Here is a 22,334-nt window from a genome sequence, read left to right as displayed (position 1 = left end):
GAATTATTAGGCTGTGGAACAACCTACGTTTGTTAGGAAAATGTTTAAAGCAATATTCCGTGTCTCGAACTGGTCTCATACTTTGACTGCACCGCAAAAATTGTAACGACAATTTCGTGCTACCGTTGTTTTGTTCGTAATTGAAAAGAACACTCTCCCTTTTTGCACGTTCTCTGAATATTTCCCGAAGTCTAAAACTTGTCCGGCTGTCGGCGATTTCCGCATCCGGTAACCAGATTCGCACTGCTCGGTATTTTGCCATACACGAAAACAGACATTTCCTGCCAATCTCCAGCTGGGTTTTCGCGCTGTATTCTCATACACAGTTTCTCGTGAAATCAATCCTACAAGTACAGAGCAATCACATTTTCGGCGATTATTTAATGACTTTGGAAGCGATGCGTTACAATGTTAATTTATTTACAGATAGACGCGTAAATTTCGCGTAATGGTCAACTCTGTTTTTGAAAAATCATTATTTAAAGAAATGTCTCGTTTTAAATATTGTTTGTCTTAATTTACAGAATAGGTTGAATCCAATGACAAATTGCGATATATCTCCCAATATCCGTGCCTGTAATTTCAGAATTTATATTAAAAATATAAAAATATACACGATTAGTACTGTTTTATCGTTGTTAGTACTAAATGAAACCCTCCTAGGGTTTATCAAATTAATAATTAATTTATACAAAAAGCTCCAAGAATGTTTATGATAATGCAGCAACCACAGTAACTGATACGAAACATCGTATTATTATCACTGTATACTAATCGTTAATCCGTCGATTTTAAAAGCTTCGTGATGTAAATGTTCATTACACTAAGTCTATATTGTAACTCAAGGTATACGACATTTAAATCCAGATTAACAATTATTTTGCATTCGGTTAGTAAAAATTAAACAATCTATCCGAGAGATCATATCTTCTCAAACAGGTACTGTACGGTAAATTAGTATAGCTGAAGTTAAAATATATTATATGTTTTATTAAATATTTTATATTATTTTGTATTTATATTTTGTGGAAGTTTATCAGATTACAATGTAATTAGAAAATTTGAAATATTTAATAATAATAAATATAGCATCGGAGAAGCACGAAACAACGAAAAGCACGTTTTGATGAATGTACCTATAGTCATTCAATATCACATTTTAAATATTTGGGATCCATGTCTGATCGACAAGGCGCATGTTACATAAAACATGAAACAATAAGGAACCGTCTGCTGGCCTATGCTCGGGGTCTAACCGTGTTTTCTATGAAAATAAAAAGGTGTTACAAAATGGGATTCCAATGACACGGAAATACGTTATTGGATTTCGAAATGTAAATTTTTATCGGTTAGAACTTTTTGTTTTATAGTGTGAATCGTTCGAATTGTGCGAATATTTCGTTTTGTGCCAGACTGGTTTACAAAGTAAGGAGAATAAAAGGAGCAATAATCGTATTATCGATTCCCATTATTACGGCATCGTTAGACAGCAATGTATTCTCGGCAGAAAGTAGAATTTCATGACATTGGCGAGTTTAATTTTCATAATTTGAAAATTTTTAATATCTTACGAAAATATTGTATATTTTAAGGTATTTATTGTTTAAATTGTTATCAATCATCACCGAGCTATTATTACAATTGGCAAAAGTTAAATGTGTGCAACACAAACGATTAAAAGTAATGTAATTTATAAAATAATTAAAAAGTAATTTGATACTTATCATGTAACTGTAGTAAAGAAAACAGAAATTTCATAATTTCTGCCGTTTCGACTTTTATTTGAAATCATCATTGTATTATATCATCATTGTACAATTCAGATGCCAATTATACAACAAATATGGTACTGTCAGAAATTATACCTTATCCGTTTTTATAATTTCGATAAAATAATACTTTTCAAAAATTTCAATTGTAAGCCTACCTATATACCAATTTATGCTTTACTTAACCGATTGATAGCAAACCTTTTATTACCTAGTCTTTCGTAATCCGGCCATAAACTATAATAACCGATACCGTAGTAAAGTTTGATTTACACGCGATCAATTTTTGCAGACAATTTAAGGTGCTTTAATACCCCTAGGAGCAGTAATTATTCCACGTAAGCGCAAGTATTTGAAGTAGACACAAATTGATATACAATATCAGTGTTTACTAATAATTTGCTAAGACCGCAAAGGTTATACAAACTAATTTGTTATTATATTGTTTAACATTAAGGTACAGGGCACCGTAACAACTGGAAACAATCGAGAACGAAATAATTTTGAATAAAAAAATTAAACGATAATATAGAATTTATCGATTATTGTATGTTACAACTATTAAAGTGTCAGATATCAATAATTTGTAAAAGAAGTATTTTTTACGATCCAAAAATCTCTTAATTGTAAAGAAAATAGATGGATATTAATCGATGAGTATCATGAAACGAGTTTAATACATAGTTTGTATGCTTACACTGCTATGCATAGTAAACTTTATTTATTATTGGACTGAGAGAACCAAAATGACATATTACACTATGAGAGTCATGGCACAGAACACGTTAAATCGTCTATCGTGTCATAACCACGAGACACATTTATTTGTTTATGTGATAACCGAATCATCATTCAACCTCACATGTTCACCTAATGTATTGATTGTCTCGAGTTAGGTTACATTTCAACGGAAAGCGGAAAGCGATGTCATGTTAATTACTCTATTCAACGCGTATATATTGGTTGAATAGATTACTGGTTGGCTGAATGCAAACCAGTAAATAATTTCTTAATACCCATGTGTATGGGAATATTTGTTCCCTGTGGCCAGAGTGGAAAGTGTTTCTAAGAATTCGTATTGCTTTATAATGAGCGTGTTTACGTTGGAGTAATTAGAAGAATAACGCGTACATATTTACCGATATATTGGCTGTTCCAAAAATTACTCAAAATCCGAAAGCGAGAGGTTTCCGCAAATGCAATGCATAACTGTGATTACGAGTTATTAACGAAAAACAATGACGAACGAAAGGTGAGATCGACTGGTCCGAAGCAGCCGAGTCAACGAATGGACGAAGCCAACTGATCTCGCCTTTCATTGCCACTTTTTTTCGTTAATAACTGGTAAATAAAACTGTGCATTGCATGCGCACTGAAGAAAAAGTTACTTCAAATGTCCTCAGAAACTTTTCGATTTTGAGTAATGTTTGGTACACCCAGTATATCCGTGAATATGCACGCGTTATTCTTCTCTTTACTCCAATGTAAACATAATGTAATATAATTCTTTAGAATTACTCATCTTTGATTAACCTAAACCTACACCTATATCAAAGGGGTACTAAAATTATACAACTGTATGGTATTATCATTAGACTGCGGTTTTTTCTAGAATATAAATTGTGTGCATTAATTATGAAATTCAGCTGCTGCATAAATTACCTTTGTTAAGAGTTTTAATTAGTTGAAAATAATACAAATGTAATTTTAAATTTTTTATACGCTTTTTGTCGAATGAGGAAGATGTATGTGACTGAATACAGTTTATAATTAAAATCTGTAAATTGTAAACTGCAGTAGCGTTTATTTAATAACTTTCACTGCTTTGTATTAAGGCAAATAACACTATTATCATCAATGTCATCGTCTCGAGTAATGTTGTTTCATTTGTCTATTCTTCTTTATTGAATAGCTACTAACAAAAAGACATCTTCTTTTGTGTAATTTAATTTAATCTAAAACCAAGATCTACGTTCTTAACGACATATACATAAATCATTGAAGTCGTTGTTATATTGAATAGTTATATGCGACCGAAATCGTGTTTTCGGTGGCCATAATCATTGTCGATGAAAGAAATTCATTTCCGTTACTTCTAATGATTATCGAAGACGGTAATTTGATTTCGATCGCTCATCATAGTTTTAAATGAGAGAAATTGCATTCTGATCACGTACTATACAGGATGTTTGGTAAATCTATGTAAATATTTCAGAGGCTAAACCTACACATTAAAATAAGTAAAAAAAAACATAAGTAAATTCATAGCTTCTGTTTTTGAGAATATTTCTCAATTTTTAGTTTTTGAAAAACTAAAAGTGAAAAAGGAAATCTAATTGCACGTTTTATTTTTAAAGTGCACGTTCACGTTGATGGTCCACTCTCGTGCCGCCGCTTGTTGTGTAATAAAACTGTCAAACACGTGTGGTACGGTGGCACGTTTCACTATTGCACGCACACTTTCATCATCACCTATTTGATTATAATATAAGGAAATACGAGCAATATCTCCCTAGATATAATATTTCTCTGCAGCACGTGTTTCGACCATCGAGACAGAGTTGGACACCACTGCAGACATGATGGACTTTGGGAAACTATTTCGTTTGTATTTTGTAAGCGAGACATCACGTGTAACTTCTACCAAACAAGTCCAGAACAGGTCTGAATTTGCTATGCAGCGAATATTATTACTCCATAGTAAGTAAATGTTATTTGAATATTTTATTAAGACAATAGGTTAAGATTGACTTAAAACCTAGAAATTAAAAAATTAAACTATTGTCTTAATAAAATATTCAAATAATATTTACTTACTACGGAGTAATAATAAAAGAAGTCAATCTTTTTATTTTTAAGACCATCATACGCTTGTCTAGTACTATATATTGCAAAATGCGATCGAAAGTATGATACAGGTACGCAGCAAAAGAATAAATAAAAGATCAACAATAATACATCTACAGTTCTGATTTGTCTACAGAAACAGTCTGTACAGAATGCATCTAAACAACATGTACTATGAAACAACATAAAAAATATATAGAGTAACTATTTCATATTTATAAAAGATATGAATTTACGAGAAATTGAGTGCAAATATAGCAAAATGATAGTCGTGTTGATATTGACCTCTTTAAAGTGGCATAACTTTGGCAAGCTCTTTTTTGTGCAACTTTGCAATATTTCTACTTAAATATCTCATAAATTATTGATTTTTGATATGTTAGATCTAATATTTTTTTTGTTCAAGACGATAAGTGTAGCATAGACATAGGGATTGGACAGGGATAATGTGAACAGACCATTGATACGGGCAACGTGGGAGAATTTACTGTAGTTACGACCTATCAGAAACGCATAAAATCCTTGAACTTTGTACACGTAAAGCTTTTGAACCAATGAGATCTTTTAAAATTGCATTGTTTTGCAATTTCTTTAAAAAAAAAAATCGAAAACGGATGTTCTATAATAAAATGTAGCCGAAATTAGGAAATATGACTTAACAATATGAGAAACATTCAGAAAACAAAATAATCAACTTATTTATTCTGACATTGATTATTTCTTATATTATAGTACAAGAAAAGTGCATTTACGCTTTTAATCGGAACATAACAAAACGATTGTCTTCGGTCATTTCGGTCGAATAGTCTCGATAGTTAGATCATCAGAATTTGAGGAATGCATTCTGCTGTATGTCGTGTTTTGCAAAAAAAAACATCTCGATTTCACTAAATTGATTTTAATAATCCCACCTTGTTCATAATTCAAGTCGAAATTATATTCTGAATTGCATTCATTATCATTAATAATCGCTTGGTGTATTTTTATGCAAGGATAACGTAAAGCCTCTGCAGGTTTTAACGACAAATTCTCGCGCGATAATACGATACAATCGATCATGCGCTTCTGACGAAATGCAATTAGTCTACGGTCCGTGTAAACTCGTTTCGCCTATATCGTCACGAAATAAAACGAGTTGCGCACCGTATATTATTTTTCGTTCTTGGCATTCCGAGCACGCCATCGGAAATTAACAATGGAAGAACGCGTAATATACTTTCAGTATGAAATGCGCTAATTGACACGCACATTGGAATTAGCAGAGCTGTAGAATATAACGGATACTGCTTGAATAATGCATTGCTTCTCATCAAATAAAAATCAGCTTATTGTTTCCACCTCTGATAAGTGACAAATTTCTTGACAAAGTCAGTCAACTTGCAAACGACATTTCGTCTAACAAAATTTGTTTAATTGAGTAGACGATACCTTTAATTTAAAGTGTAAAAATCGTTACCGCTAATCAGACATAGTCTGTAAACATATTGTAATGATTAAAGTAAATGCACCTACTATTCTTTAATTGTTTCAACTATAAAGTAAGATACATGTATGAAATCTCAAGTAGCATGATATATCGCAAAAATGCGGCAGATTTTCTCATTCTGTAAGTAGTAGTAGTTTAGTATCATTGCGTAAATGAATCTCAGTGCTGCTAATACGAGAGCAGGACTCGGAATTAGCCAGAACACAACATGAGGATCGCGAGAGCTATGTCTTCCGAGTATTGTAGCGCGTCTCGCTTTTCGTTGATTGATCATTTTTTAGTAATAGCAAAACCATATTTGTCAATATTGTGCGAGTTGTATTTTAAACTACGCCTAGAAAATAAATATGTATATCCAAGCACTGCTCACAAAAGCATCTTCATAACCTCAAGAATTGTAGCATAAAGAATTTGGAAGCCATGATTTTTACTGGTTTGGTTGTTTTATTGTTAATCCCTTGCATGCCTGTAGAAAATACGTGCCCTTGAGTTTTTTATACAAACTTTTTCTTTGAAACCGTGATTGATTTACTTTGGACTCTCCTTTCCTTGCACAAATGAAGATTTTTACACAGTAATATACAATTACAGTGTTGGAGTTTACTATGGAAATGTTTCTAGGGGGTTATAGGAATAATAATTATTTTATTAAAATTTATTATTATAGTAAATTGCTTGCAAATGCAACGACTGCGATGAAGCGTAATACAGGAGCATGATTCCAATATAAAAAGCATGTCACTAATGCAGCAGTACATATAGATATCATTTCTGTTGCAAAAGCAGCGAAGAGGAAAATTTTGCAATGTATAGGTACACTTGTATGCGCATAGGTAAACATAAATTATAAAAATCAAAATATTTGTACATTTTCCAACATTTATTTTACACATTTAAATAAGTAATTTATAGCTTTTGCAAAAACAAGTCAAAAATTTCGTAAAATAACATCACGTTAAACTTTTATGATAAAAATTTCTGTTACGGAACGAACTGCAAACGTGGAAAACATGTTGCATGAAAACAAATTGCATGCTTGCACACTGCGTGAGTTTTAACGTAATCGATCAGAAATATTATTGTTTATTTATTGTTTTATGATCTTGTTAAAATCTGTAACGATGATCCAAGATTCAGGCGAATCGATAGATCCAGTGGCCCAGGAATAACGATACAATACCGACGGCTTGTAGAAGTCAACAGCCTGTGATGCAGACGACCTAGAACTGAATAACCCGATATCAAGCATCTAGGACGCGACAACACGATGCCAACACCTGAGGCCTCGGCAAATCCGATACCATCGACTTTATTCATAACTTTAAAGTATAGTTACAATAGAGTTCTCATTAATTTTCGTCGTTACGTTATACAATACACTTCCCTGCAAAAATATTAGAGAAACCAATAGGAAATTGCTATAATTCCTTCAAATGATTTCAAAGTTAATTGCAACTAGTACATATACGTATATGTTTTTTTACATTGTAATCAAAATAACGCCAATTTTATAAATGAAAATTAACTTTTATTTTCGTCGATATATCCACCGCGTTTTTAAATTACTTTTTTGACTAATCTTGCAATCTACTTTATTAGTCTTTGACAAAATATGAAACACTTGTATACTTGCGTCTCGGTAGTCGTTTATTTGATTTTCGAATGACAAGATTAAATGTTGCACATTATAGTCATCAAAATCAAGGTGACCCTCGCATTTCAATAAAAGAGATAAACAGCAAGAAATTAATTCTTGCTGTGAACGCTTCACTTTTTACTAAACAACTTTTGATTACATCTTGACAAACATCTTTTTTAAAACAATTTCAGGTAAAAGAATTAAATGACCAACCCTGTATATTAATTGTTAGCGAATAATGTTATATGTTGATGTTGCTCTATTATTTCCGTTATGTGATCGAATATTTCTAACAAGAAAATTCATTGAAAGGTAAAATCGTAATATTTAAACTCTGTGGAGTAATTGTAAAGCAAATCAGTATATAAGAGAGAATATATGATAAATACAAGAAAAGATTATATAGAAATAATGTGGCATGAAACGTCGGAGACTCTGGCAGATGTATGAAAAGTTACGGATAAAAACAATGGTATGAATTGGTGTTAGTTAATTCACTAAATATTTGTTGCAGTTAAAATAGGTGATATCAGTTTCCCCTATCTTAAATCCAACATTTGAATATTCGACAAATTAAATACGTTAAAGGGTTGTATAGATGTCATAAACTAAAAGTGAAACTTTTAGTTTATACATATTCCGAGTGATTAAAATGATTGTTACTTTAATTTTTCATTTAAACGTTATTTGATGATTTCATTTGGAATGCTGCAGCGTCCGAATGTTTACCGTCTTGTAATACATTGCACGCTACCAGAAGCTTCAGTCTGAAATTCTGTATTATTCACCTAGTTGTTCCCTACGGTATTACTGGAACTACATACATGGTAATAGATAGTGGTTGTTCGGAGAAGCGAAATAGCGATAAATATTCCGCTTCCTAATTATCCTACAAGTTTGAGTAACACGCTTTACGTTGAGCTAATTCCGTCAACTATTTCAAACCATATAAGTATTCTACGTTATCAAATACCTGCCCTTTTGGGCATCTTCATCGTAAATACGGACGGTTTTAACCCTTTTATTACATATACCCTCATATTTTATCTGTTGGGAAAGTAGTAAATAATGTTGTAAAGGAGATATTAGGTTGTCTCATAAGTTCTTTCCGCGCCACGCTATGAGTGTCTCTAAGTGGCTGTTTTATATAAACATGCAGGCTTATCTCTTACTCGTTTATGGCATCGGGTTCAGTCGTCCCAAAGCTCTTTCAAAGTACATTTCGTTGGTGAGAAAGTCTCTTTTAAAAAATTTTCTGCACCGTTCAATATGGAGAGCCAAAAGAAGCATTCGCGGCATGTTATGCTTCATTGCTTTAAAAAAGGCAATAGTGCAAAGGACACACCAGATTCGCACCGTTTACGGGGGTGGTACTACGACTATTAGGACCAACCGCAATTGGTTTAAAAAATTTAGAGCTGGCAATTTCGAGTTGAGAGATGAAGACCGCAGCGGACGACCAGCAACGACGGATACGGACATTATCAAGACTGTGTTCACTGAAAATCCGCGATATACTATGCGTGAGATAGTGGATGCCACTAATATTCCCAAGACAACGGTACATAATCATTTAATCACGATGGGATATGCGAATCGATATGAAGTTTTGGTTCCACACCTATTGACGGAGACCGGCCTTATGGACCGCGTCTCTACGTGCGATTATCTTCTTCAGCGACATGAAAGGGATCCTTTCTTAAAGAGACTTGTCACTGGAAACGAGACTTCGCATCGAAAATTGTGCATCGAAAACGCACTCGGTCTATGGAGAATAGACCTTCAACTGTTGCGAAGTCTGGACTTCATCCGAAGAAGGTTCTTTTGTGCATTTGGTGAGACTGGAAAGGTGTAGTGTACTCCGAGCTCCTTCCTCAAGGTGATACGATCAATGCTGACAAATATCGAAATCAACTGGATGAATTAAAAAGCCACCATAGCAGAAAAACGGCCAGAATTGGCGAACAGACGAGGCGTCGTTTTCCATCACGACAACGCAAGACCGCATGCTGCGTTGGCCGTAATGCAAAAATTATTACAGTTTGATTGGGGCGTTCTACCTCATCCTCCTAGCTCCTCAGACCTTCCTCCATCCGATTGTTATTTGTTCCTCTCCTTAAAAAATTCTCTCCTTGGTAAATCCTTCAAATCCATAAGCGAAATAAAAACGCAACTAGATGAATATTTTGCAAATAAGCTTCAATAATTTTGGAAAGAAGGCATAATGAGGCTTCCTGAGAGATTTAAGAAGGTTATAAAACAGAACGGTTCGTATATAATATAATAAATCCACCTCAAACAACAAATATCGTGTATTCATTTCGCATAAAAAAAAGGGAAGAAACTTATGGGGCACCCTAATACATATAAGATAATGGAACGTTTGATTCATATTTGTAGTTGTTACGAGCCGAGGGCCACTGCACACGTGGCCGGAGGTAAATGATTTTGTGCGGAAATTTGGGAGGATTTCGTGGACTGGCCGGTGCCTATTGCATCACCGGGTCGCCACCTTGTAGGATGTGTTTCACGGACTGGCCGTTGCCTATTTCATCAACGGGTCGCCGCCTTAGTAGGAAATTGCGTGGACTGGCCGTTGCCTATTTCATCAACGGGTCGCCACCTAGGTGTAGGGATAGTTCACGGACTGGCCGGTGCCTATTTCATCACCGGGTCGCCGCCTTAGGTGTAAAGGTTGGAGATTGCGTGGACTGGCCGGTGCCTATTGCATCACCGGGTCGCCACCTGGGTGTTGAGGTAAAGGGTTCGTGGACTGGCCGGTGCCTATTGCATCACCGGGTCGCCACCTTAGATAGGAAGTGCGTGGACTGGCCGGTGCCTATTTCATCACCGGGTCGCCACCTGGGGGATAGGTTATGTTCACGGACTAGCCGTTGCCTCTTTCATCAACGGGTCGCCGCCTTAGGAGGAAATTGCGTGGATTGCTAAGACACGCTCCCTGGTTTTCGCACCAAGTCGGCGGGGATTAACTATTGCTCGAAGGAGAACTGGGCTCGATCTTGCTACGTCTCGCGTCACGATTTGATTTGAAACTGCCCGCTGAGTAGAAAAATCTCAGCCCTTTTATATGAATCTAAACTAGAAAATTCGGTAGTGGGGACCGCGCCTACGTGACCCAGATCACACCGTGGATGATACCCAGAATCGGAGACGTGTGACCCTTATTGAACTCGCGCCTAGATTAGGGCGAAGACTGGGCCTACGTGACCCGACCGTACCGCGGATGATACCCAGAATCGCGAATGTGTGGCCCTCATTGAATGCATGCTTATACGGCGAATTAGATATTCTATTTTTGAATGAAAGCACCGCGTTCACCGCCGACGTTATCTAGCGTATGCCTTCAAGAAGGAAAGAAAAACGTCGGGAGAAAATCTCCGTACGTAACATAGTATTGGAAAAGAACTCGGTGTATAAACTACAAACGTAAATTTTGAGAAAGCGAACGAAAGAGAGAGAGAGAGAGAGAGAGAGAGAGAGAGGGAGGGAGAGAGAGAAAGTAGAAAGAGAAAGAGAATGAGCATATGGTTTGTGTCAAGCGGAATGGAAGACCCAGGTTATTGCACCTGGGTTTTCGGGTAACGATATGAGGACGGTATGGTGCGGAGGTGACGATACGAGGCCTGACTTTGGGAGAATCAACAATGTGGCAGCGGCAAGCATAGAGCGTAGTTACAAAGTTGAGTTGTTTTTTTTTTAATTTAAAAGTTATTCCAAGTTGTAATAAGTTCTACTCGTAGGATAGTTCGTAAAGGTTTGTCTTTACCTTTTTAATATACATATTTAGTATTCAAATAAAAACCTCTATATTTAATAAAATTATTGATACAGATTTCAGATGTATGATTGTCCCAGATTGCAGATTTTTGACAAAGATTTGATAAAGCAAAACTTGTTGCTTTCTAAAGTGCCATAATTATCAGAAGTTTTTTATAGCCCCTGAATGGGAATATCCAAGTGTAAAAGATTAAAATTATGGCGTGGAACATGAAACGTAATCCAGAATAAGTTAGGACCACTCGACGATATCAAGTTCAGTAAGCAATTCCTTTTGCGTTTTACATTGCAATATCATTGAATATACCTCGAAGGTGAGCGAATAATTTACAAATGTAATATAATTATAGCATGCAGCATACTGCTGTGTAATTGGCATCATTTTACCATGTTAATGTGACAACCTATGCGTTCGTCGTTGCAACGCAATTGCTTTACTAATTAATTCCAATGGAATTCATATCGCTCCGCGCACGGTTCAGCGATCCGTGTGATATAATAAATTGACATGGACAGACGCACGCTGTAAGTAGAATTTATTTTTGTTCTCGTAATAAGCAGCAACTGTTGCCGCGATACGGTGAATTCGATAATGATCGACTAACAATGTCAGTATATCAACAACTGTTCACGAAACATCAGAGTTGTTGATTCAGCCGCTACCTGCAACCGATACCGATAGACAATACAGTGGAGATTCGAGTTTAATAACGTATTTTGAATTGCCAACAAACTGAATAAGATGCAACGAGTCCGTTCGCAATTAAATTTGTTTACGAGTTTTGCTCAATACACTTTTGTTACATCCGCGCGGGTTTTATGGAAAAATAATCAAGTTCATTTTATTAAGCGAGAGATTGCATATATGTATTTATATTCTCTGGAAGTGTATGTATATTTTAACGTTCATTTCAAGTATTTTGTTAAACATCTATGCGATGCATATAAAAAAATTGAATAAATTTTCCTCTCCTTTATTATAAAATTATGAACATTATTATTTTCTGGTTTTTCCTGTAGCTTACTAATTTTAATGTATAAAATTTAACACGAAGGAGGAAAATCAATCAAAAGTTACAAAACAAAGTGACCTGAATGTTAATCTTAATAGATCTCTATTATTATATGCACAATATGTAATTACGCTGTCCAGCGTATCGGTACCTCTTTATGTAGTTTTCGTTATCGATTTGTAGTCACTGTTACCCTGTTGGACCAAATATATTAACATCGTAACTGCCTCCTTGCACAATATTTAATAAATAATTGTTGGAAAATCGGGCGAATTTACTATTTCACAATTACAAAATATTTCTCAGTCTGATATCTGAGAACGTTTATTTATTATTATATTATATTTCATTAGATATTCTTTATATTTATACGAATTTTCGAATACGAAAAAGTGTATTCAAGTATTTAAGATAACAAAGTTGCTAATAATTATGCTATCACCAAAATTACCAATACAATTTTTTATGAAGTTTCATTTGAACAGTTTAATCATTCCCGATGTTCTATTATTTTATTTTTCCCAAATTCCTATTTGTTAGATTTATTTTAAGCGTTATTTTGTTTTCTCGTATTTTTGGTAGACGATTCGAGAAAATTCTCCGAATGCAGAAGGGTAAAAATTGTGTACCTAGATGTACGGAACTTGGAGCTTTATAAAATTTTGATTCCCACAATTGTTCAAAATATAAAAGGCACGCTACGTTCGGAACAAGTTTGGTGCAAATATTCCATTCATTACGTTGCGTATTTTTTTATTTGGTTTTCCGTGAATACGTGGTCAGCGACGAAATGACAGTCGGGGTCGAGATCGTAACGTCGTCGGTAGAAAAGAATCATCAGCATGCGGTGAAAAAGGAGGTGGACATTTCTGCGCGGTCTTCTCGACGCGGCGGAAGGTAGGAAAACGGCAAGGAATTTTCGAGCGCAGCTGTCATCGCGCTAGCAGAAAACAGAGGAAAATCTTCGAGTGCACCTTCGCATGTGTTAATATAAAATTCTTTTTGCGTAGTGAAAGAGAATTACTTCTTCGTTTCCCTTCGTTAAGGAAGGAAGGAAGGGGAAGGAAGAGAGTAGCCGTTGTACTGATAGAAGAATATTCTGGGCAGCCTGCAAAACGCGATCCTGCAGCCGTACTCTCTCGATGTAAAGAAGTCCAAGAGTCGAGAGACGAAGAAACGACTTTCGAGAAAAAGAAGGAACGAAGAATTACCATAAGGAAATATGTATCGACGTTCTTTGCGTTTCTGATTTCTGGGGTGTCCATCCTCTCTATCCTACTGCTTCCTCTTCAACGAAAATTGGAAAACCAATTTACGCGTGGTTGCGCGGAAAGTTTCGCGCTTTTTATTTTCGATTTCTTCCTTTGCCGTGCTTCCTTGAATTACATTAACATATATTCAGAAGCCAATTACTGCAACGTTTCGTGAAAAACTTTATTCCTTGGTGTGATCGATAATGGCCGGTTTGACTCGTCTATAGGGAGTGGCGCATTAAATTCTACATAATTGGACAAACATTTATTTTTGCATTTCACGGAATTACCCGATTCAATTTATATATATATATATATGGGATGAATGTTTACTGTGACGACTGTATGACGACAGCATGACAACTTTCTTTCACCATGGACATTTTTAAAAGTATTATATTTTAGTTTATGATATATTTTATTTAAACAATTGAAAACATTAACAGTCATCGTTTACGTCTCGTTTAATTTTCTATGAACTATATTTGATATTAGAAATAATGATGTCTAATAAGAAGTATGTATTCAATGATCATGTACGGTAACGTATAGTATTTTCCTGAAATATCTCTAAGGACATCGATTCTGTTTTTATTAGCTAAATCATAACTATTTAATCTATTTGATTATTATATAACATAAAAAAGCCATAAATGCCAAAAAAACTGAAAGTAAAAATGAAAAATATAATGAGTATTTCGCTTAAATACAGTCACCTGAAAATATCCTCGAATATTGACATTACCAAAAAAGTTTTATATGAAATTTGACTGTTATCAAAAGAAAAACACAACTTTCATTACGGTAGTTCGTTCCGTTGGAGTGACGCCACGGAACGGGTTATTTATAGCCTTATATTACATAATACTATATTGTATTGTATTGTATTCTATTATAAGGCAACTATAGTCGACACTCGTAACGGAAAGATTAAAAGAAGGCACAACGTGTTTGCCTTCCCACTTTTGTTGCGATCCGCTGTTGCTCCTATGACTGCAGGCAGTACATAGTCAGCTATTGGCGATGACGGTGTCGAATATCAACAGCGGATCATAGCGTTAACATTCGACATTGTTTTTGGCCAGTAGTCCATTACTACCTGCGATCATAGGAGGGACAGTAGACTGCAGTAGAAGTGAGAATGTACACTGCGCGACAAAATGATAGGATACCCCAGAATTTTTCGTGTTTCTCGAAACCAATAATGTATAGAAAGGTTTTGCATGTAGCTATATAAACAGTATCCTTATTTCAGTAATACATGAAACAGCGATCACTGTTTACGTGGTTTTCCAAGAATTATATCTGCTTACGTGAAAACCGGGTACGACAAAATGATAGGACAGTAGGGACAGAGAAGTCAGTAGCAAAGTGCCTGTTGAAAGACTAACATCAAATAATATTCAGATAATTTATTTTTCAATAATAAGCAGTGAATAATAAAGGCCCACTTCAAAATGGGCCGTGTTACCGAATTAAATAAAATCGAGAAAAAAATTATTTTAAATTTTAAAAACGATGCAAGCATTTCGAAAATATCGAAATTAATAGGGAGAGGTCGAAATGTAATTAGAAACTTTTTAAAAGACCCCGAGAATTACGGTAAAAAGAAAAGCAAAGCTCGACCGCGCGCTGTGAATGATCGTAGTGCACGGAAAATATTACGAATTGCGTGAAATTCTACCCTGACACACGTCAAATAGTACAGGAAGCAGCAATGGAAACCAATGTAAGGACTGTACAGCGTATATTACAACAATCTGATCATATGGAACGTAAAAAGATTCAGAAAAAGCCGCCCTTAACAAAGAAACATATTGCTGATCGATTGGTGTTTGCCAAAGAGCACATTAGATGGAAGAAAAAGTGGTAAAAAGTGCTTTTTATCTATGAAAAAAGATTTACTCTCGATGGACCAGATGGTTGGTCGTATTATTTTCATGACCTTAGGAAGGAACCGTTGTTTCAAGTTAAACGTCAGATGAAAGGAGGAGGAAGCATGGTTTGGGGAGGAATTGGATATAAAGGGAAACGAAATATTCGTTTTATCGATGCGAAATTAAAAAGCGCTGATTATATAAAACTAATTAATGAAGATATTGCAGCAAATGCGGAACGAATTAGTGGAGATGCATTAATCTTTCAGCAATATAATGCATCAGTGCATACGGCCAAAGCGGTAAAACAATATTTTCAATCAAATAATATTCAACGTTTACCTTGACCGGCTAGATTACTAAAATTGAATATTATTGAAAATGTCTGGGGACAGTTATCTCGTAACGTCTACAGAGAATGAAGACAATTTCATTCAATTGAAGAGTTAAAAGCCGAGATTGAAGAAGGTTGGTAGTTATTTAAAAATATTAAATAAAACATTAAAATTAAATAAAAATCATATTTTTTCTGCATGTGTCCCATCATTTTGTCGTACTCGTCTTTTACATAAACAAATATAATTCCTGTAAAAAAACATAATCAGTGGCTGTTTTCTCACGTGTTAATAAAGAAGGGGTACTGTTTATACAGTTACATGCAAAACCTTTCTATGCATTATTGGTTTTGAGAAACGCGAACAATTTTGGGATGTCTTATCATTTTGTCGCGTAGTGTAAACACGCAGTGCCTTCTTTTAGCGAACGCGTGGTAGTTTTTTCAATGACATTTTGCATCTTTTTTCATTGTATCGTAAAACCGGCGTCAAAATACATTCAGGTATGCATAACGAATTGATTTTCAAATGACCTTTAGAGTCAAAGGTTATGTGTGGAATCGAAGACCGTGGAAATTCTGAAATAAATAACATTGAGCAAAATTAATTTTTGCATCGTATTCGTTTCTCGATACCAATCAACTTCCATATGAAATATTATTTGTAACATTAATATTGGAGAAGATATTGAGGTGGTCGGTTTTAAGGAAGACCCCTGTATAATTGAACATCTGTTTCTGTGAAACTCTTTCTCTTATGAAACCTGTCTAACAGTCACAAAGTTTGAAGAAATAAATCAAACGTTCGAATATTCAGCCTCCATCGCGCATTCGCGCAACGCAGGGAATCATGTCCAAACGTAATCTGCACGTGCAAATGGAAAGATTATGCCGCAAGCTAAAACTCCGAACGAGGTACGCATTTCTCTGTGAAAACTTCAACGCTTTATGCAAAGTAATCTCTATTAATTTTTTGCTTTTAATGGAAAGTGAAACGGGCCGGTGAATTTTAATGAAAATCTGCGATGAAATATTCCCCCTCCCTCCCTGTTAATTTAATGAAAGCATGGCGCCGTATTATTTGTCATATAAGGTAAAGTGAAACACTGATAGGGTGAAGGCGACTGTCCTTTCTATCAAACTAATTAACGGACGTACAGCATACTAAATATGTATATCTCTGCTATTATGAAAGCGACAGTCGAAAATATCCACCTTAAGCTGCATAATAAACTGAAGAAAGTAACAACACCACATTTTTCAAGTTAAAATACTCGTTTTGTTTTCTAGCTTGTTTTCAACGTTCTCCATAATCCGTGAATGTTATGAAATAATACTTTACAGTACCATTTTAATCAAATTCTAGATTTTCATTTCTATCTTCCATATTCAAGAAGTAGTTTTGTTTATTTGAAAAATTTACTGGACAAGTGGCGAAAGTAAAGTCTGTTGCAAACAATATAAATAGAGTAAACAACAGATGCGATCCTTATTTCATATAGCTTTGATATGTGCAGAAATTCCTTTATTAAATTCAGCTTTATCCACAATATTCACAAACTGAACATAGCATTTTTATTCTACCACATTTCCTCTAAGCCTTTCTTTTAATATTTAATCCCGGATTCACTAATTTCTGGCGGATTTCAGTTATCACGTGTACTACCGTACAGAAGTTTTCGGACACTGGAACCTCCCGATGAAATACGGAATAGTCGAATATTTTACGTAAATTATATCAATTAAATATCATCGAATAATGGAAATGAGGTACGGTAGCTAATCTCATAAGTATTCATATTCTGATCGCTGGAACGTTTGAAAAAAAATGTGAAAATCTCTGTGGCAATTTAGAGTTCGTCTTTTAAATTCAAGCACGATACAGATTTCCTGTAGCATACTCACGCTACATTAAGGACTAAATATTTATTTTTTATTAAAAGACACGGTTGAGTGTACAATTACATAAGATCGGTGACGCACACGAATGCACAGGTATTGAATTCTTTAACTCGATACTCGTAGTACGCGGAAATCTCTAACGCATATTACGTAGTAAATGTTATGCAGCAACTTTTGCCAAGATTTTTACTTACTTGTTAATGAAATTTTGGTTTGAGAAGTCGACCTTTCGGGAATTTCCCAAGAAAGATGGTTTCTTACCTGTAACAGAAAAATGTTAACATACAATTAGCAGGGAATCTATTGAAATAATCAAAAGAGGCTAAAAGTTTATTGGAATTCTTTGAAAATATCTTCTACATTCATTTCTAGCAAACTTTAAGAATTCTAATATCTTCGAGGAAAATGCGAGAGCTGATATGATTATATTTAAATCAGATTTTAAGAATTTGCGAAAGTAATTTTTTTAGTTCCTTTACGGTAACACTGGCGCCCAGCTTTTGAAGTTTTTTTCCCTCTTGGTATGAAAAAGGTAGAATACTGTAAAGTACTAACACCTTCTATAATGCACAGTGCATATATGTACATACATCGAATAGGTACTGTTTGGCCAGCGTGCACGATTCCTTATTATTTTCGTGATATTTTCATCGGGAAAAACTAGGTTTTCTATTATAGAATTGGCAACTCCTGCAGTATACTACCTTGATCAAAAAGTTTTAGGACTTTATTCATAAAATCAAAAATACAAATTTATTCGTCCAAATCGATATGGTCCCCTTCAAAGTAGTCCCCATTGACTGCAATGCACTTGCGCCAGCGCTTGATCCAATCCTCGAAACACCGCTGGTACTCAATTTTCGGTATGTCCATCAGAGCCGTCTTCGATTTTGTCATGACCTCCTCTCGGGTACTGTAACGCGTTCCGCGAAGCGGCTTTTTAATTCGGTTGAACAGAAAAAAGTCGCAGGGAGCCAGATCTGGTGAATTTGAAGGCTGCTGGATAGTGTTCGTGTTGTTTTTCGTCAAAAACTCACGGATAAGGATCGCATTGTGCGCCGGTGCGTTATCGTGGTGCAAAATCCACGAGTTGTTTGCCCACAAATCTGGCCTTTTTTGACGAATTGCTTCGCGCAAACGTCTCAAAACGCCTAAATAATACTCTTTGTTGACTCTCTGTTTTTCTGGCAAGAATTCTTGATGCACAACACCATTGTAATCCATGAAAACCGTGAGCATCGCCTTCTTTCTTGACTGAAAACGACGTGGTTTTTTTCGGTCTCGGCTCTTCCGGTGCACGCCATTCACTCGCTTGATGTCTGGATTGTGTGTCATACTCATAAATCCACGTCTCATCTCCAGTGATGATACGTTTAATAAATGTTAGGTCGGATTCGGCCTTGGAAATCATGTCTTTCGCGATTTCAACGCGGTCCTTTTTTTGCATGAAATTGAGGTCTTTCGGCACCAGTTTTGCAGCGACACGTCTGAGGCCCAAATCACTAACCAAAACGTCTTGAACGGATCCATAAGCAATGTTCAAGTCCTCTGCCAGCTCTCTGATGGTCAATTTGCGGTTTTCGGACAACATTTCTTGAATTTTATCGATGTTTTCATCGGTTTTCGACGTTGACGGCCTGCCACTGCGTTTGTCATCCTCGACCGACTCACGACCACTTCTGAAGCGTTCGTGCCATCGAAAAACGTTTGATCTCGAAAGAGTATCGTTGCCGAAACACTTCTCCAACATATCCAAGGTCTGCGGACCGTTAAATCCGTTTTTTACACAAAATTTAATGCAAACTCGTTGATGCTCGAATGATGCCATTTTCAAAATCGAAGACACGAACAAAGGAGATGTGCTCAGTACAGCGTAACTTTTACAAATATCAAGCTATGACGCTGAAATTGGAAGGAAGTGTTAATGACAGATATGGTAACCTAACAAAAAAAAAAAGAAACAATCGGGTGATTGACAGCGACACACGGGGGACAGTCCTAGAACTTTTTGATCAAGGTAGTATATGCAGAGTATCTAACAACTCCTTTGCAGAAATACTTGTAAAATGATTTGGAAATTATCTTGGAATAAATATTTTAATAAATAAATAAACAAATACATAAATAAATAAATATTATTCATAAGTAAATATTCCACTATATAGTCGCTTTTTGGGATAGCTGTTTTGTGTTTCTGTACACAATCCGTAGCCAATTGATAAATAAGTATGCACAGAGTGATTTTCATATTATGGCGATTTCAAACAACTCGTAAAATATTTGTTGTACAACAAAATGTTTTAGACAGTAGTTACATGACTTCTAGGGGGACGTATAGTATTCTAATCAGTTTTATGTTATGTTGTTTTTTTTATCAAGATATGTCACCTTCGATCTTTTAAATGGCGTAAATATTAATATTTCTTCCCGAATTCGGATGAAGCATGGAATTTTATGGAAAAAAGTATTACATCCAATGTGGTCTAAGATACGTAGTTCCTGATTTGTTCTAGTAACGATTAATTAATTAATGATTACGATTACTTTTCATAATCAATTGAAAAAGTAATCGTAAAATAGTCGATTACTGGGCAACTCCGATTACGCAGCAACGTATACATCGTAATGTACACGGAGAATTTTCCGTCGTGTTTTTGGCTCCTTCCCGAGAGCGTACGCCGGCCATGGGGTTCTCTCAGCGTATACAAAGTTAAGTATTCCCGAAGGGGTACGACGAGGAATTTTCTGAAACCAGGGCACGTACGCACGTCCCCCACCTCCATTTTTCCAGGAAATTTCGGGTAGGAGGTAAAAGGACCCATCATGGAACGCTTTTCAGAAAGAAGGTTTGCATTAAATTTGCATTTATGAAAGAATCTTTGTTGATACTAACATATAATCTTGTATTGATAACCTTAAACGTATTTCTGAATCAGTTTCTCCATTTGCATCCAATGCTTTGCAGAGAAACTCGCTCACTTATCGAATGTTCCTCGATACTGAAAGTCGATTTGCTGTCAAAAGAACGGACTTTTGGACCCATATTGATGGACTCATTTTTAACTCCCCTCGCTCAATATTATAAATCCTTAAAATTATGAACCACTTTATTTCAACAACCTGTATCTAGTACCTGCCGTAGTCAAATTAATACTAATTAAGGAAGCTTTACGTTTTTTTACTTCACATATGCCAAATGGCCGGTATTATGGACACCGTGAGACTGAATCTTTTTCTGTTCCAAAAAATGTTTAAACGTCATTAAAGCACGTGAAAACAATCCTTGTCAGTTTCACTGCAAAATGTGTAATAGGTTTTTGCAAAAAGTTCAATAACCAAGTTAAAACATCGCGCATTTCGCTTTCGAGTAATTTGAAATCTGAATTTCACTTTGAGTGGAATATTTCAAAGAAACTGTACAGAATAACATTGACGAACAGTCGGGCGCTAGCCGACACCTTTGCGGTTAATGGCGCGGTCTGAAGTGAATGACAACCGAAAATGCCAGTTTCGAGGTCGGTGATGTCCGACGCTGCTGTTACGCACATTCAAACAACGGCAGCCGTGAGGTTTCGCATTGTTCATGCTACCTTGCTTGTATCACAATGACAATTAATAACAGCAACTGGACAAGTACCATTAAGCCGTAACGTTACGAGCTTCCACGAGGAAGCCAGTGTTTCGAAGTGCATGCACGAGTGCAGTGCCGTTACGGTCAGCCGTTCAACATATTGTACGTACGAGTGTAACATCACCTTTTGCGTTACAGCCGCGCGCCCGCATCGAGGAAACCGTGTCTTGCAAACGGCTGTCTACGACCGAACCGAGTTTCTTAATCCCCGGACAACGCGCCAATCCACAACTGTACAATCAACAATACTTACGATTAGGCCGCGGATTTTATGCGTTTACGGAAGAATACAACTAGTTAAATTTAAAGCATTAAAAAGATTAAACAAAGTTCGAAACGCCAACATATTATCGTGAACCGATTAAAATTGTGAAAGAAAGAACTTTCTATTTGCGCGTTTTACTATGACTCGGTTAGAGCAGTTCAAGCATTAATCCTTACATATCAGCAGTTGGGCGCTTGAATCTAGACAGTCATTTGTAACTAAAATTTTCTTGTTATTATCATTATTATTATTATCATTGTCATGATAATTATTACCATACCGTACTGTTTAACGTAGTAATTACATTTGCTACATTTGTTTTTGCATCTGTTGTCGTTGTTCTGAGATAAACAAAGCGCAGATGGTACATATCAAGTATCGGACGCTCAAGCCAGGTCTTGAGCTCTGGGTACGAAAACACCCGGGCATGGACATGGCGCGCGTTATACGTCTAGAAGTAGGCTTTTTTCATTTTTAGTAGTATGTATTCGTAGTACCGTAATACAAAATATACCTGCTG

General features: G+C 35.7%; 2 protein-coding genes across 4 annotated transcripts in view; both read right to left on the bottom strand.

Annotated features, from left to right (window-relative positions):
* The window catches only part of LOC144476690 (neural-cadherin), a 573,745-nt gene that overhangs the window by 281,226 nt on the left and 270,185 nt on the right, over positions 1-22,334 (bottom strand). The window lies entirely within an intron of this gene.
* On the bottom strand, positions 18,985-19,873 carry LOC144477134 (histone-lysine N-methyltransferase SETMAR-like). The gene has a single exon (XM_078194624.1). It carries the CDS (start codon positions 19,744-19,746, stop codon positions 18,985-18,987), a length of 762 nt encoding a protein of 253 aa, XP_078050750.1. The 5' UTR covers positions 19,747-19,873.

The sequence above is a fragment of the Augochlora pura genome, chromosome 11 (assembly GCF_028453695.1).
Source record: "Augochlora pura isolate Apur16 chromosome 11, APUR_v2.2.1, whole genome shotgun sequence".
In the NCBI taxonomy this organism is placed as follows: Eukaryota; Metazoa; Arthropoda; class Insecta; order Hymenoptera; family Halictidae; genus Augochlora; species Augochlora pura.
Note: the sequence above shows the minus strand (reverse complement) of the source record. Positions and strands in the feature narration are given on the sequence as shown.

Coding starts and splice junctions, on each gene's coding strand:
- LOC144477134 (XM_078194624.1), bottom strand. CDS start 19,746: ATGGCATCATTCGAGCATCAACGAGTTTGCATTAAATTTTGTGTAAAA.